Below are 14854 nucleotides of genomic sequence, written 5' to 3' on the forward strand. Positions count from 1 at the left end.
AAATCTTTCAAAATTGTAAGAAACGGGGAATTAATGATTTGGTAATATTTTTATTGGCACTGAGCAGATTCTAATGTTTAAGACCCCTTTCAAACTGAGGTGCTTTTCATGTGTTTTAACGCTAAAAATAATGCATGTAAAGTGCCTGAAAATTGCCTCCCCAGTGTGAAAGGTAGAGGTCGACCGATATGGGTTTTTCTCTGGCCGATGCCGATATTTAGAAATCATGGCGGCCGATAGCCGATATATGATGCCGATTTTTTTGGGCCGATATGTTAGGCCGATTTTTATTTTATTTATTTCTTTTTTTCCTTTTTTATTTTATTTTATTTTTTTTTTAATCCCCCTTGATCTAACACATCTTTCCCACTGGGGTGTTTTTCAGGCGCTTTTGGGCTAAAAATAGCGCCTGTAGAGTGCCTGCAAAATGGCTCCCCTGCAGTCTGTGTGAAAGACAGAGTGCTTTCACACTGAGGCGATGCGCTGGCAGGATCTTAAAAAAAGTCCTGCAAGCAGCACGTTTGGAGTGGTGTATACCGCTCCTCCACCACTCCTGCCCATTGATATGAATGGGCACCACTGCCGAAGCGCATGCAATGCGATTTGGCAGCAGTGCTTCATGGGCGCATTTAACCTCTTCCTTGGCCGCTAGCTGGGTTATATGTGCCCCACTAGCAGCCAAATAGCACCGCTAAAATGATGGTAAAGAGCCGCTAAAACTTGCGTTTTACCATCAACGCCTGCCCGCTCCAGTGTGGAAGCGGCCTTCATAAGTGATACAGAAAATTTCTTACATTTAAACATTTATTAAACAAAACAAACCTCCAATCAGTTTACTTGTATGTATGATTTTAGATAAAAAAAAAAACCTATATATTAAATAAAAACAGGTAGTCAAAACTTTTGGACGAAAAAAAAAAATGGGCTAACTTTACTGTTTTTATTTTATTTTTTAAATAGTGTATTTTTTCCCCAAAAAATGCATTTGAAAGACCTCTGTGCAAATGCCGTGTGACATAAAATATTGCAACAACCGCTATTTTATTCCCTAGGATCTCTGCTAAAAAATATATATAATTTTTGGGGGGTCTAAGTGATTTTCTGGCAGAAAATACAGGATTTTTACTTGTAAGCAACAAGTGTCAGAAAAGATTTAGTCTTTAAATGGTTAAACTGAGAACTTCTACACACAGAGATGACTTCATTCATTCAAGTGTAAACATTGTATCTTTCTGTTCTTTTCTTGGCAGCCTGCCCAGAGAGGAGGAAAGACGTTTCTATGGCAACTTACACTGACTTCTATTAGAGAAGTCATTTCAAAGTCCCGCTGCAGTACTATATCGGCTTTTTACCAGCACAATTGGCCGATGCCGATTAATTAAAAAACGGCAAATATCGGTCGACCTCTAGTGAAAGGCACTGGGGAGGTGCACTTGTGGGGCGGGAAAAAAAAGTCGTGCAACAGCATCTTTTGGGGCAGCTTGGGAGCGGTGTAGCCAAAAGTGAACACCACCCCCGCCCCCCCCCCCCCCCCCCCCCCCCCGGCCCCAAAGTGAAAGTGCCCTAAAAGTGGACTCCAGCAAACAGCTAAATACACAGATGAAATACATCTAAAGCCCCTTTAATACTAGCAGACCGATTGGATATACCTGTTTTTTTTTGTTTGTTTGTTTTTTAAGCAAATCTTCTCGATGGAGCATCCTATCGATCGCCGTTGATCGGATCCTATCTTCTAAAAACAGACAGATGGGGGATCCGCTTACTGCACATGGAGAGTGGGCTGTGTCTGTGTCCACTCTGCATTAGCGGAGCAGACACGGACCAGTCATCTCTCTGCTCAGTGGGGGTTGGCAGACAGATACCCACCTCATGTGGGAAGGGGCCTTAGGGAGCTACAATATTTTACCCAACAAAATATATGGATTTATATGCATTCAGTTCAGAGATTTACACAGTTCTGCCATGCAGCACAATCCTATATGGCAGGGGAAAAGAAGTTACAATATCAGTGAATGTAAAGGAGCACCGTGGGACCCAGAAAATGCAGCTGAGGAGATGGTACCAGTAAGATCAGCAGCAGATACGCTACTGGAGAAGGAAGCACACTGAGAGGTAAGTGTGCAAGTATGCCATAAAGACAGAGGTCAGAGCTGTGGGAGGGTGCCAGCAGGCTCCACCCACTACAGGCTGCCTGAAGCAAACAGGAGGGGGCGGATACAAGACCAGTCGCCCTGCACAAGGAGGGAGAGCAGCAGTGACCAGTCTGTGTTACAGGAAGCTCCTGCACAGAGGCACAGTTTTATGCTTTTATTGCTGCACAGATCTAGAAGGAAAAACAAAGCACACCAAGAGACAAGTAAGAATACAAATGCCTCTTATATTTAGACGATATTTGCTTACCACAGGGTTTAGCTTCAGACCTGTGCAACTTTGTTCAGTGGTTCAGGTGCAAATTGTCAAAGTTTATGACAATGAAAATCGCACCTGAACTATGCGTAAAATCATACCAGACTTTTTTTTATTGTCCTCATCTCTGACTTATTTTTTTTTCTTTGGCAGATTTCAGCTATAAAAGCATTGGGGTTTGGATGAAGCCACTGGGGAAGACGCTCGTGCAATCATGAGCCGAGGAAAACGAGACAACAACTTCTCCGTCTTTGAAATTGGAGATTCCACTTTCACCGTTCTGAAGCGATACCAAAACCTGAAGCCCATTGGATCGGGAGCCCAGGGCATAGTATGGTAAGAAAGTTAATACCTTTTTTTTCTTTTTTCTTTCTTAATATCCCTTTGCATTTAATGAAGCATCTATATGTTGTGTAATTTATATTTTTTTCCCTCAGCGCTGCGTATGATGCTGTTTTAGAAAGACATGTTGCTATCAAAAAGCTGAGTCGACCGTTCCAGAATCAAACGCATGCCAAGAGGGCATACCGGGAGCTTGTGCTCATGAAATGTGTCAATCACAAGAATGTAAGTTCTGCAGAAAGCAATCCCTTCTGGGTGATTATATGAACTAGAAAAATTTTATAGTCGATTCCTACTTTTTTTTTTTTTTTTCCTGTTTTGAGCAATGCTCACTCTATCACATTCTTTGGCATACTGATGGAGGGAGTGAAAGAATACAATGGTCATGTCTCCACCTGGGCACTCTGTCATAATAGAAAACATATGAAATCTTAGAACAGTGGTTGGCAACTTAGGTGTGCTGTAAGGGGGCTACATAAAAATATTCAATATAGTTAACACTACATAAGACTGCTAGAGACTACAGCGTTACTAAAGCAAACATTCAGAGACTTGAAACAAGATACAGGTTTGGTTGGATACCTTTGGGCATGCTGTAGGAGACAGAGACTGACAACATGTTATGAGACTGCTGCAGGTGCCCACTGGTAGCCATGGGTCAAGAATCCATTGCTGTAGGACACCTGAGAAGCCACTAAAAGCCAAATGCCAGCAGTAGACAGATATTTATTTTGGAAAAGTCGACACTGAGGCCTGCCCCAACTCAATCCCTGGGACCTCAACGGCACCTTGCACGGCATTGCAGTAGAGAAGTGCAGAGATTATGAGAACAGTCATTACGTGCAAAAGAGGAGTGCAAAGGGTATGCCAGTGGTCACTATGTGTAGGAGAGGTTTGCCAAGGGGTGTGACAGCACTTAGTATGTGCAGGAGAGTAGTAAGGACACCGATGAGAGAGAATGTATTTCCTAGGAAAATGGAGTGTGTACTGTCTGGATTGCAGTGCCGATCTCTAGAAGTGGATCTGAGATGAGAGACATACTTTCCTGCTACATTTATTTGTATTAGCTAGTTCTCCTCTTTCAGAAAAAGTTATAATTTCTCTCTGTCAGTCGGGAGAGTTTTCTGGGAGAGGAGTGAGGCTGGTTCTGAACAGGGCTAGGAAGGTGAGGTGGCCACCCGAGTGCCTGGTACCTGCTGAAAACTTCAGTGTATATCCATATCCTTTGAGGGGATCTTGCAGGAAAGTCCTAGGAATACCCTGGTCGGGGCTTTTTTGGCCATATGCTCATCCAACCTTTCTTTAATTAGAAGGTCTGCAATATCTGGTAAGCTTGCATCTTAAATGAGGTGGTGGTGTCATAATCTGAAGAACCTCTTGGCTATTTGATGCACTCGATCGCCATCATCTCACCTATGACGTGGACTTGATGCACTTTATTCCCCTCTTAAAGGAGTTTAATGTTTGTTTTTTTCACCTTTAATGCATCCTATGTATTAAGGTGAAAAAACTACTGGCGGTCATTCCTCCGTTTTACTTGCCAGAGCCCCTTCACCTTCTTTGGTGGGGACGCACCGTCTGTCTCTCCAAGGAGTCCCAGCTTTGATTGGATAGATCGATAGCGCAGCCATTGGCTCCCGCTGCTCTCAATCAAATCCAATGATCGGGGCCGAGTCATACATTTGGCTTCTATGGACTCTGAATGAATGACTCTGGCGCGCGCCTGCAAGGTAACCCCCCCCCCCTTCAGGAGAGCGCTTCGCCTAGGGGGTTATCTAATGTGGGGAAAAGCCGCCGAGGGACCCCAGAAGAGAATGTTCGGGGCCACTCTGTGAAACTAGCTGCACAGTGGAGGTTAGTATGACATGTTGTTTTGTTATTTTAATAAAACAAATGCAAAGCTTTAGTATCAGTTTAACATCTATGCGGAGGATTGGTCTTCAGTTTTTTTATGAACTCTTGTTTGTTTTGAGAACCTCCATTATATAACCGTGTATCTGCACTTGGACTTGGATGCACACGGGTGTTATTAAATGCATTATGTTATATATGTTGAAACTGAGATTTACAATGTTTTGCTATATTTGAATCACATGTTTACTTATTAGTCTAGCGCGGCTTTATTTCTCTTTACTTATAGTTCTGAAATTGTTCTTTTGGGTCAATTTGCCACATTAAACATGAAAATCGACTTTACTAGGGCTGTGAATTGTCATTTGCTATGAGGCTGGTTGGGGCTGATCACTCAGTTCAGGGATCTAGTAGTAAACCGAATAGCACACAATAAACCCTGGCAAGATCTTTTTATTTTATTTTTTTATTTATATATTAAATTATACATAAAAATAAATGTTTATGAGATGTGTACTGTATCATCTTGCATTTTGCTTTTGTCTGTTACAGATAATTGGGCTCCTAAATGTCTTTACACCACAGAAGTCTCTGGAAGAATTCCAGGACTTGTAAGTATTATCAGCAATTGATGCTTTCGTGAATGGAACCATTCCATCTGTTGCATCCTTTGATGGATATGGGAAGGCTTCACTTTCAAGTTTTACTGCTTCCTTCAGACGGTTTGGACACTGGCATAAAAATATATATATATATATATATATATATATATATATATATATATATATATATATATATATATATATATCCTATTACCATCTGTTGTGTTTTTTTTTTTTTTTTGTTTTTTTTGGTGCCCTAGCGGGATCAACTTTTTTTTCTCAGCCTAGCTAGAAAAAGTCTAATCACTTTTTTACTAGGTTTTTTTCTGCAATAAAGATTCCTCACCACATTGCTGCTTTGTCTGCAGCTTATTTTTGGATTGCCATACTCAGACCTCATCAGACTGGACGTGGGGGGCTAGCCTGGAGTCTGACATTGGGACACAGTGTTCCGTTTGTAATGTTTGCTACCCCTTTCTTATTAAATTCTGAAGGCAAAACGTTTGTTTATTTTGGATAGATTAATGAGGGTTATAAATACTGGAATGTGGGAGTTGAAGACACCCTGTAAGGACATTATTGTATTACATAGCTTGGTGTCATGTGCAAACACTGAAATGGTACTTGTAAACCCAGATCCTATATCATTTAACTGGGTTAAAAAGTAAGGGTCCCAACACCTTGGGGTACACCACTAATAACCTCAGACCATTCATATGATTGATTAATTACTATCTGAATAAGGGCTTTTATCCAATTTTCTATCCAATTTTCTATCCATTTACAATCTGAATTTTCTAAGCATTTAGACTTCAGCCTACACGTTAGCTGTGTGTGGGTAACTGTCAAATACACGCACACACTGATGTACCTTTTGTCATTTCTAGGTACATTGTGATGGAGCTTATGGACGCTAATTTGTGTCAGGTGATACAGATGGAGCTGGATCATGAGCGTATGTCCTATTTGCTTTACCAGATGTTGTGTGGAATAAAGCACCTACATTCTGCAGGGATCATCCATCGGGTAAATCTTACTGGTGCACTTATCAAATTATTGCAAACCTTAATGTTTTTTTTTGTTTGTACATCACATAGTAACTGAATTTGTATCTGTTTAGTCTGTCGCACTGGAGCCTTAGCATGTACCTAGTGGCTTCACATATAGATTTGGTTCTAACTTTCTCAGCATAGCCCAGAGAAATTCTGAATGTCTTCAGTTAATAGCCATTTTATTTTCTGTACTTCACAGGATTTAAAGCCAAGCAACATTGTAGTGAAGTCTGATTGCACCCTAAAAATTCTCGACTTTGGCCTTGCCCGGACAGCAGGGACAAGCTTCATGATGACGCCATATGTCGTGACCCGTTACTACAGAGCTCCGGAAGTGATCTTGGGCATGGGCTACAAAGAAAACGGTGAGTCTTTCTACTCATGTTCACATATGCACTCATATATTGGCGCTCATTGGCGTAAGTAGGTTGTTTCCTCATTGGAAACTTTTTTTTCTTTAAATCTAAAATCTATATTTAAATTTACCTATATATCTCATGAGGTTTTAGACAATTGTCTTAAGTGCACGTTATTAAGGTCTGTAAAGTGCAGTAATATACTTGATTAGCCTGTGTAAAATATATATTAGTAATTTTTGATTAAAGAGGAGATGCAGTCTATGGGTTTTGAGTAGTGGAAATTGAGCCAAATTTAGTATGATAATATAACTGGAATGTGTGCCCCCGGTTGTCTGCTTTAAAGTAGAATTATGGTTCACCTTTTAAGCCCAACTCTGGGTTCCAAACTCCTTTAGTGGTCTCCCTTCTTCCTGAGCCCCCCTTCTTTAGCAGTATGTGTGCAATTTATTATTATTATTTTTTTTTTCCTGGCTGGTCATGTTACATGCAGGGTCCCCTTCAGTCTTCTCTCTGTGGAGGGTAGTCCTACATGATGCGGAGAGCAGTGCTGACATGAAAACCTCAGCAGTGCTCTCAGCATAAATTCATATCCTAGAAATGTGAGTGCAGGGGACCCTGCACTTATTCTTCGGGGTTGTCATTTACCCCAGAAGACTGCAGACATTTTGAGGCAGCGTAGATACACTAGGGGATATTAATACATTCTCAGTGTTTGACAGATTCACATACCTGTTGGAAATAGGTACATAATTCTGTCTTGGAAGGTGGGGACACTGAGGTCAGCGTATCCATACCAGATAGTCCCATTTCTCAGCCACTATGCCCATCACAAAGCGGCGCATGGTGTGTTTTTATTTTTTTCATGAGGCCGGCCTGTTCGGGAACGGAGTCTCTTCCCCCCCCCCCCCCCCCCCCATCTGGTCCGCCTTGCTGTTGATTGACAATGCTGCGGCCATAGAATTGGGTAGGTGGAGCCTGACTGGTAACTTTAAAACGAGGTCCCTATCTGGTCCGCATCCCGTGTGAATCATTTATTGCCCAGATTTGAGCGTTTCCATATTTGGGTAATGACGTCAGCCAATATCCCCAGCCCTTTTTTTACATTCAGCTTTTGCCCAGGGAATCTTCTGGCTGACTGCTAAATCCAGGCTGAGGATAGAGCGTTTATGGAAGCTGTCAAGTTCATGTCAGCTTCCCATCACTGAGCACCCCACACACTTTTATAATCTGCAATCTGGCAAATGGTCCACTTTAAATCGGTATTAAACCCAAAACCAAAAATGTAATGCTTTGCAGCTTGCCAATCATTAGATGAGGTGGCTGTATTAGTTTTCTTTTTTCAGCTTTAGGAGCCTTCAAAACATTGCACACTGCCTACAGCTCTGTTGCCTGCACCTCTCTACAGGCTGTCCTTCTTTTTTAGAGCTGTAAGCAATGTGAATTAACTACGAGCATGCTGATCAGCACGCCTGCAGTCTATTCAAACAACTAGTTTGTCTTCCATGGTTTGAAGATGGTACTTGTAGTTTTATTAATTCACAGGAATCTGTGAATGAATGGTGCAACTGTGAACGTATCCTTTAAGTTCTAAGGCCTCTTAAAGTGATTGTAAAGCCCCAATTGCCTTCTTCTCGGGTCCCTCTTCGTTGCTCCAGGCCTATCCCTCCTGTTGAGTGCCCCCACAGCACGCAGCATACACTCATGTTCCATTCAGACATGAAGCTGCGGTTCAGTTAACTGACTTTGACAGCAGTGGGAGCCAATGGTGCCGCTGCTATGTCTCAGTCAATCAGGAGGAGAGTCCGGGACGGCCAAGAGACAGAGATGGGGCTCAGGTAAGTATTAGGGGGGCTGCTGCACACAAAAGGCTTTTTATCTTAATGCAGAGAATGCATTAAGATTAAAAAAAAACTTCTGACTTTACAACCCCTTAAAGTGAAAGTTTAGGTGCAGTCCTTCTCCCAGTGCCTTCTGCTTGACTCTTCTTCATAGGATACAGACAAAGCCAGTAGTGTTGGTACTAGAATGCCAAGAGCCCAATAATAAATTGTAACTTTCTTAGTAATAGTTCTCTGTTCAGAGTAGAACCTATAAGTTAAGAGACAAGTGGGGGTCGACGTGTAAGGACCTGAGCTAACCAGAAATGTAACGTGTGCAAATCTTAAGAGCTAGAGTACAAAAAAGGACACATACTGGAGTAAGCTCACACCCTCCTATCAGAAAAGCAGTTGAAGGAACAAATTGCTTTATTGCCCTCAGTAAGCTAACACTGTCATGTATTAGAGAAAAGAAAGGGGAGATCTGATTAGGTGCACTGGGCAACACAGACAAGACGTATTTTAATATACTTGCATATATGAGATCTGTTGGCTGGGGGAACGCATTAAGCACAATTCTCTGTAGGTGACATTTCATACCCAGGTCGTTTAGTGCCAGAATTCTTCTTCAGTAATCAATGTTTTTATTAGCTTTCTTTGCCTATATTTGTCTTTTGAGGGCAACATGCAGCCTTTTAAAAGTGTATGTATAGCTGAGACTATACATAATTTCTTTATATTAAATTTTTTTTGCTGTCTGCATTACTTTTGGGGAGGATTTTCTTCACTTCTGTTCTGGGAAGGCCACAAGAAGTGAATGAAATCTCTTTAATGTGAGGGGGATTCTTCTCATAGACTGTAGTCATTGGAACCAGTGATCCCATTAGATTTCCTTTTACTTTCTGTTGTGGTGACTTTAAAACTTTGGATTTCCCATTTGCTTCTTGTCTGGATTAAAATGGTCATCTGAACTGATAATGAGGACAAATCTCCCCTGCAGTGACTCGGACAGCAATAAAAACCCATCACAATTTCTAACTTGTCTGGGACCTATCCAAAACGTCTTTTGGTTGTACATACACTTTATGAAAAAAAGCATGAAATGGCATAAGTGTCTGCAATGTGTTTTTGACAGAGCTGTTTTTCTAGCCCTCAAAGAACCTAAAAGGCCACCCAAAGCTCCTATTTCAAATTAAGGTGGACATTGGCGGGCTGAGCTGCCCACGAGGCTTCTTTCATGTACACAGGTGCAGAGTTATCACCACTAGAGTTTCTTGGTCTGCATATTCTAATGGGGATCTAATTGTAGGTGTGGGATACTCCTTTATTATATCTAAGAGTTCATCAGGAGCGTTAAGTACCAAAATGTTAGATAGGTGTTAATCCACCAATGTCCACCCAAAAGTGAGGCACGAGATTTGGGTGCAATTAGCCTTTAAATGCCGTGTGACGTCAGCAGCACAGGGACTAATTTACTTTGTTGACCCTTTAGCTGCCAGTAGTAATGGCAGTACTTTCACTGGCATTGCAACAGTGTTAAAGTGCACCTGTAATTTTGTAGCAAGCAGTGTGTTGCAATGTAGGAGTTTGTGTGTTTTTGTTTGTTTTTTTGTAACTTTCGTGTTTCAGCATAGCATTGAAGGGGAACTCAAGGCAAATTATAAACTACATTCAAACTTCAAATGTATATTTGAATTGTTTTACTTGTCAAATGATTTGTATTTGTGTTGGGCCTCATTCAAATTGGCACTGTCTCACCTGCACTTATGTGCATTTAAAGCACATCTTTAAAGGATAAGTTCTTCCCCCCGATGTGTTGTCATGGAGCAGAGGGGTGAGCTGCTGGTGAATGTTATCCTGCGTACGGGTGTAACATGTAACCTGTTCCTGAGATGAGCTTAATGAGTAATATAAATACTGCTGTCACTATTTTATTCCCCACAGATACTTTAGACCAGATTTATTAGGGCTTCTCCATGTTCTCTTAAAGTGCATCTAAACCCAAAAGCAAAAATTTTATATATCGCAACTTTCCAGTCCAGAGTTGTGCTCTCTTCATTTTATGTTTTACACACCTTATTTTTTTATTTTTTTTTTCCTTTTTTTTTCTTCATTTTCACCGGTTTCTCTGTATTTAACATCCTTGTCTCATTGGCTTATGCTCACTCCCTGTACTGTATCTATAGGACCATGGCTGTCATGGTTGATTTTAAACATGACTGCCTTTTGTCCATCTCTCTTACATAGGGGCTAACGTGATTAGTAGTTTATATAAAGAAGATAAAATTGTTTCATATTCTGTTTACAGGTAGTGACAAAGACATTGCATTTCTGGCAAGATCAACAGGTATTTTCTGTACTTGCTGAAATGTTCCTAGCCAGAAGTAATGAAACTATTGTAGCTACCACATCTAAGGACCGGTAAGCTGCACTATATGGCATTTTTGCTCTTGGGGTTTAGTTCTTCTGTATTGAAGTATAGCCACAGCATTTTTGGCTATGCTTCTCCTGGGGTTTATAGTAATGCAGTTCTCTTTGCACTACTGTGACCTGTTTTCAACCAACAGCGGGCTAAAGCCCTCTGACGCCACTCTGGATCAATCCTGGCTGGACAGTCCAGATCCACTCAGGTCGCTGGCCTGGCAGCTGGCTCAGCCTCTAAGTAGGCTGCTAGGAGCCAGAGCTCACCACTCCTGCCCCCTGCACAGTCCAGTGAGCGCTGGAGGGGCAGAGTAGGGAGCTGGTGACTGACAGTCACAGGCTCTCTGCTCACTGAAGGCTGAATACTGAATGAACAGCGGTCTTGGATCACTCAGTTCTCAGTCTTAGAAGTGATAGGGGACAGATGCCGCATTGGATCATTGCTGCATCCACCTAGTTGAGTATAAATGTTTTTTCTTTTTAAACCCAAGCTTCTCTATTAACACAGATCTCTGCCAGTAGTACATATAATTATTTACTTGAAGTATGTATTTTTAAAACTGTTTTGTAATACTGAGAATAATAAAGGGATAACATGTATAAATGTTTGAGTGTATTTTTGGAGGATTCTAATAGTGGGGATAGGGAAAAACAATGATCTTCACCTTTCCTATCCACCTTTTTATCAGCATTAGGTTTACTACTGAAAGACAGGTGCACTTTAATGATCACTTAACTACTCTGCACTGCCCTGTGGCTCCTCTTGTCTTTTTTTTTTTTTTTTTTTTCATGCTGACCTCTCACCTTTTCCAGGTTCTGCCTGCACTTGGCTGTTCACTCGTATTCACTGACACCTCTTTCTCTCTCGCTTCTGCTTTTTTTTTCTCCTACCACCATCTTTTTTTTTTTTCTTCCCTCCCCTTCACCTTGTGCTGTCACACTGATAGTGGACTTGTGGTCCGTGGGGTGCATTATGGGAGAAATGATATGTCACAAGATCCTGTTCCCGGGAAGGGACTGTATCCTTGCGCTTTTAAATATGAAATGTTTTAATGGCTTGGAGAGCAAGTAAATCATATTGCTGCATGCAAGAAGTTAGGAAAAGTTCAGCCCAATCTACAGGCAGCAATACTGATCTTACTGAGTTTTTGTCTTTTAATTGCAAGCAAAGATTATTAAAAGCAACTCACATAATGTATGAGGCATATGTATAAAGCCGTGAATATACTGCAGATGAATTCATTCTTCAGTGAAAGTTAAAACCGCCTTTAGTAAATGTCACATTCACTGCTTTATAACTATGTACCTAAGTTACATGAACACCAGTAAATCTAAATAATTTTAAAAGGCCGTTGGGTCTCTGTTGTATACTGGCGATGAAAAAGTATTTTACCAGTTTGTTCAAGAGATACCGTCACCTTAAAGCCCAACTTCGGGGAAAAAAGTTTTCCCATGTAGTGGGGCTGTGCCTGCACTGCACAGGTGAACAGCATATACACGTGCTCTCCCATGATCCAGCGGTGGACTGTTCCTTACATCCTCACATCCAGAGCAGGACTGATAGATGGTCAACAGCACATAACCACCAGACCATTGGGAAGGTGGGGCTAGGAGCCATTATATATATCTCCGTTCTCCATTCCACTAGACCAGTGGTCTCACAACTGCCGGATGTGGCCCTTTGCCTTTTATCTGGCTCTTGGGGCAGTATTTAACAAATTGACACCAATGATAGGACACCATTCCTCCTACTGATGACATCAATCAGACACTAATCTTCCATTGCTACCAACAATGGGGCACTATTTTGTTAAAACCAGTGATGGAGTACTGATGTTGGGGCATTTTCTACTCCCACTGGCCACGGTCTGGCCCCCCTAAAACCTGAAGGACAGTAAACTGGCCCTTTGCTTAGAAAATTTTAAGACCTCTGCCCTAGACTAAAATGAGCAGATGACCCATGCATTGTAGGCACAGCCCCACTGCATGGGAACATTTTTCTTTTTCACCCGGAGTTGGGCTTTAGCGATTTAGAACAAAGTGTCTGTGTAAAAGGCGCCCCCCCCCCCCCCCCCAACACACACACACTTGCCACGGTGAGTATCAGTGGGTTGGGGTGGAGACTTTTACCCAGACACTGTCACTTTCACAAGGTGACAGTATGTATTTAAACATACTGAACTTCCCAAACCTGATCACCTGAGAGTGATGATGTAAAATGCAATATGGTTAATGAACAGATCTCTTCCTAGAGTAGCTCCCCAGAATACTGGCAGCTAACAGAGAAATGGTCTGCAGAGGGGGAAAAAGGTATATGCAATGTCCTTATTAATACGGTTCATTTTGCATATTTTAGTAGAAGTATTTATAATAGCTGAATTTTTTTTTTATTGTTCATTGTGTAATTGTTTTGTTTAAACATTTTTATTCCATGTAGCAGCAAGCCTTTACACACACACACACACACACACACACACACACACACACACACACACACACACACACACACACCTTCTTTTTTTTCTTTTTTTTTTCAGCTGGAACTTGGTGGAACTGCATTCCACCACCTCTGGCTTAGGCCCTCTGCTCCCCGCTTGCCACTATCACTTTTAAACACAGAAGTCTGGCATCTGTGTTTTACAAGTGACAACTTGTCTCCCAATGGTTCCCACAGGTCTGATCTTCTCAGTGACCAGAGCACTTTTTACAATTTGGCACTGCGTAGTTTTAACTGACAATTTTGCGTTTTTGCATTTTTCTTTGGTTTGCTATTTGATCACTTCTGCGTCCTTCTTTTTTTTTTTTTCTTTTTTTTTTTGCGCGCTATGAAAAATATTGTTTACTTTTTGCTATAATAAATATCCCCCCAATTTTTTTTTTTTAAACAAATTTCTTCATCAGTTTCGGCTGATATATATTCTTCTACATATATTTTTGGTAAAAAAAAAAAAAAAAAAGCAAATTGCGTATAGATTGGTTTGCACAAAAGTTAGCGTCTACAAAATATGGGAAAGATTCATGGCTTTTTTTTATTATTTCGTAATGGCAGTGATCTGCGGTTTTACGACATTGTGGCGGACAGATTGGACACTTTTGACACATTTTGACATTTATACAGCAATCGGTGCTATAGAAATGGACTAATTACTGTGTAATGTCAAGGGGTTAGTGGGTGTGGTCACATTTCACTATTTAATGCAGTTTGGAGGACACACACGTACGGTGATGAGGAAATGGACAGGACCCATGCCTGATGTGTTCAGATAATTAAAAACTGTATTTTTGAAATGTGTCTATTGCATTAAAGTGGACCTGAACTCAAAAGTGAATTTTTTTTTTTTTTTATATACATCTAGAAATGTTAATTGTGCCTACGTAGTACACCAAAATATCTACCTTTTTTCTGTCCAGTATTCCTCCGGAAAAATAGCAGTGCAGTTTCTGGTATGTAAGGGGGTCGTCTAGACTCTACTGTACCTATAACCTCATGGGTTTTTATCTGTCATGTAAGACATAAAGCACTGCTGCATCTGCTAGTCTCAGATGATTTGGAGTGAGGTTTAGCAATGTCATTACTGTGCTGTTCTCCTTGCTGGAGGCTCTGACATGAAGAAGCAAAGCCCAGCCTGTAGCTAGATGGCCACCTCCACATAGAGACAGTGCGAGACTAGGCATGGTAAGTCATTAATTTGGGGGGGGGCGATCAGCTGCAGGGAGACCTTAGGGCTGTACTAGTTACTTGTCATTTGTATTTTGCTTGCCTTTCCTTGCACAGATTCTAGAGTTCAGTTCCTCTTTAGGTGATTTAAATCAACATTTGGATATATATTTATATATTTTATCTCAGAGTAAAACTCCAACCAAAGCATGTTTTATCTTTAGTTTAGCTACCTAGAGTTTAGAACCTGTATTGGGCTTTTATTATTCTGTCTCCCCACTGGACGACTTTAGGAAGTGTGATGGTTAAATTGGAAATCCCTTCACTTTCTGTTCTGGTCGGAGTG

General features: G+C 41.2%; 1 protein-coding gene across 3 annotated transcripts in view; it reads left to right on the top strand.

Moving 5' to 3' along the window:
* LOC143930386 (mitogen-activated protein kinase 8) overlaps positions 1-14854 on the top strand; it is a 61739-nt gene that overhangs the window by 13464 nt on the left and 33421 nt on the right. For 2 of the 3 annotated variants that reach the window (XM_077454671.1, XM_077454673.1), the window contains exons 2-6: positions 2560-2742; positions 2844-2973; positions 5152-5210; positions 6089-6227; positions 6453-6618. In XM_077454671.1, coding sequence (XP_077310797.1) covers positions 2621-2742; positions 2844-2973; positions 5152-5210; positions 6089-6227; positions 6453-6618 — 616 coding nt within the window. In that variant the 5' untranslated portion in view covers positions 2560-2620. Of the gene's footprint in view, positions 1-2559; positions 2743-2843; positions 2974-5151; positions 5211-6088; positions 6228-6452; positions 6619-11797; positions 11870-14854 lie in introns of all 3 variants that reach the window. The other variant, XM_077454672.1, reaches the window with a different exon arrangement.

Source organism: Lithobates pipiens, unplaced genomic scaffold (assembly GCF_037356315.1).
Source record: "Lithobates pipiens isolate NorthernLeopardFrog02 unplaced genomic scaffold, aLitPip1_a1.2 Scaffold_25, whole genome shotgun sequence".
Lineage (NCBI taxonomy): Eukaryota > Metazoa > Chordata > Amphibia > Anura > Ranidae > Lithobates > Lithobates pipiens.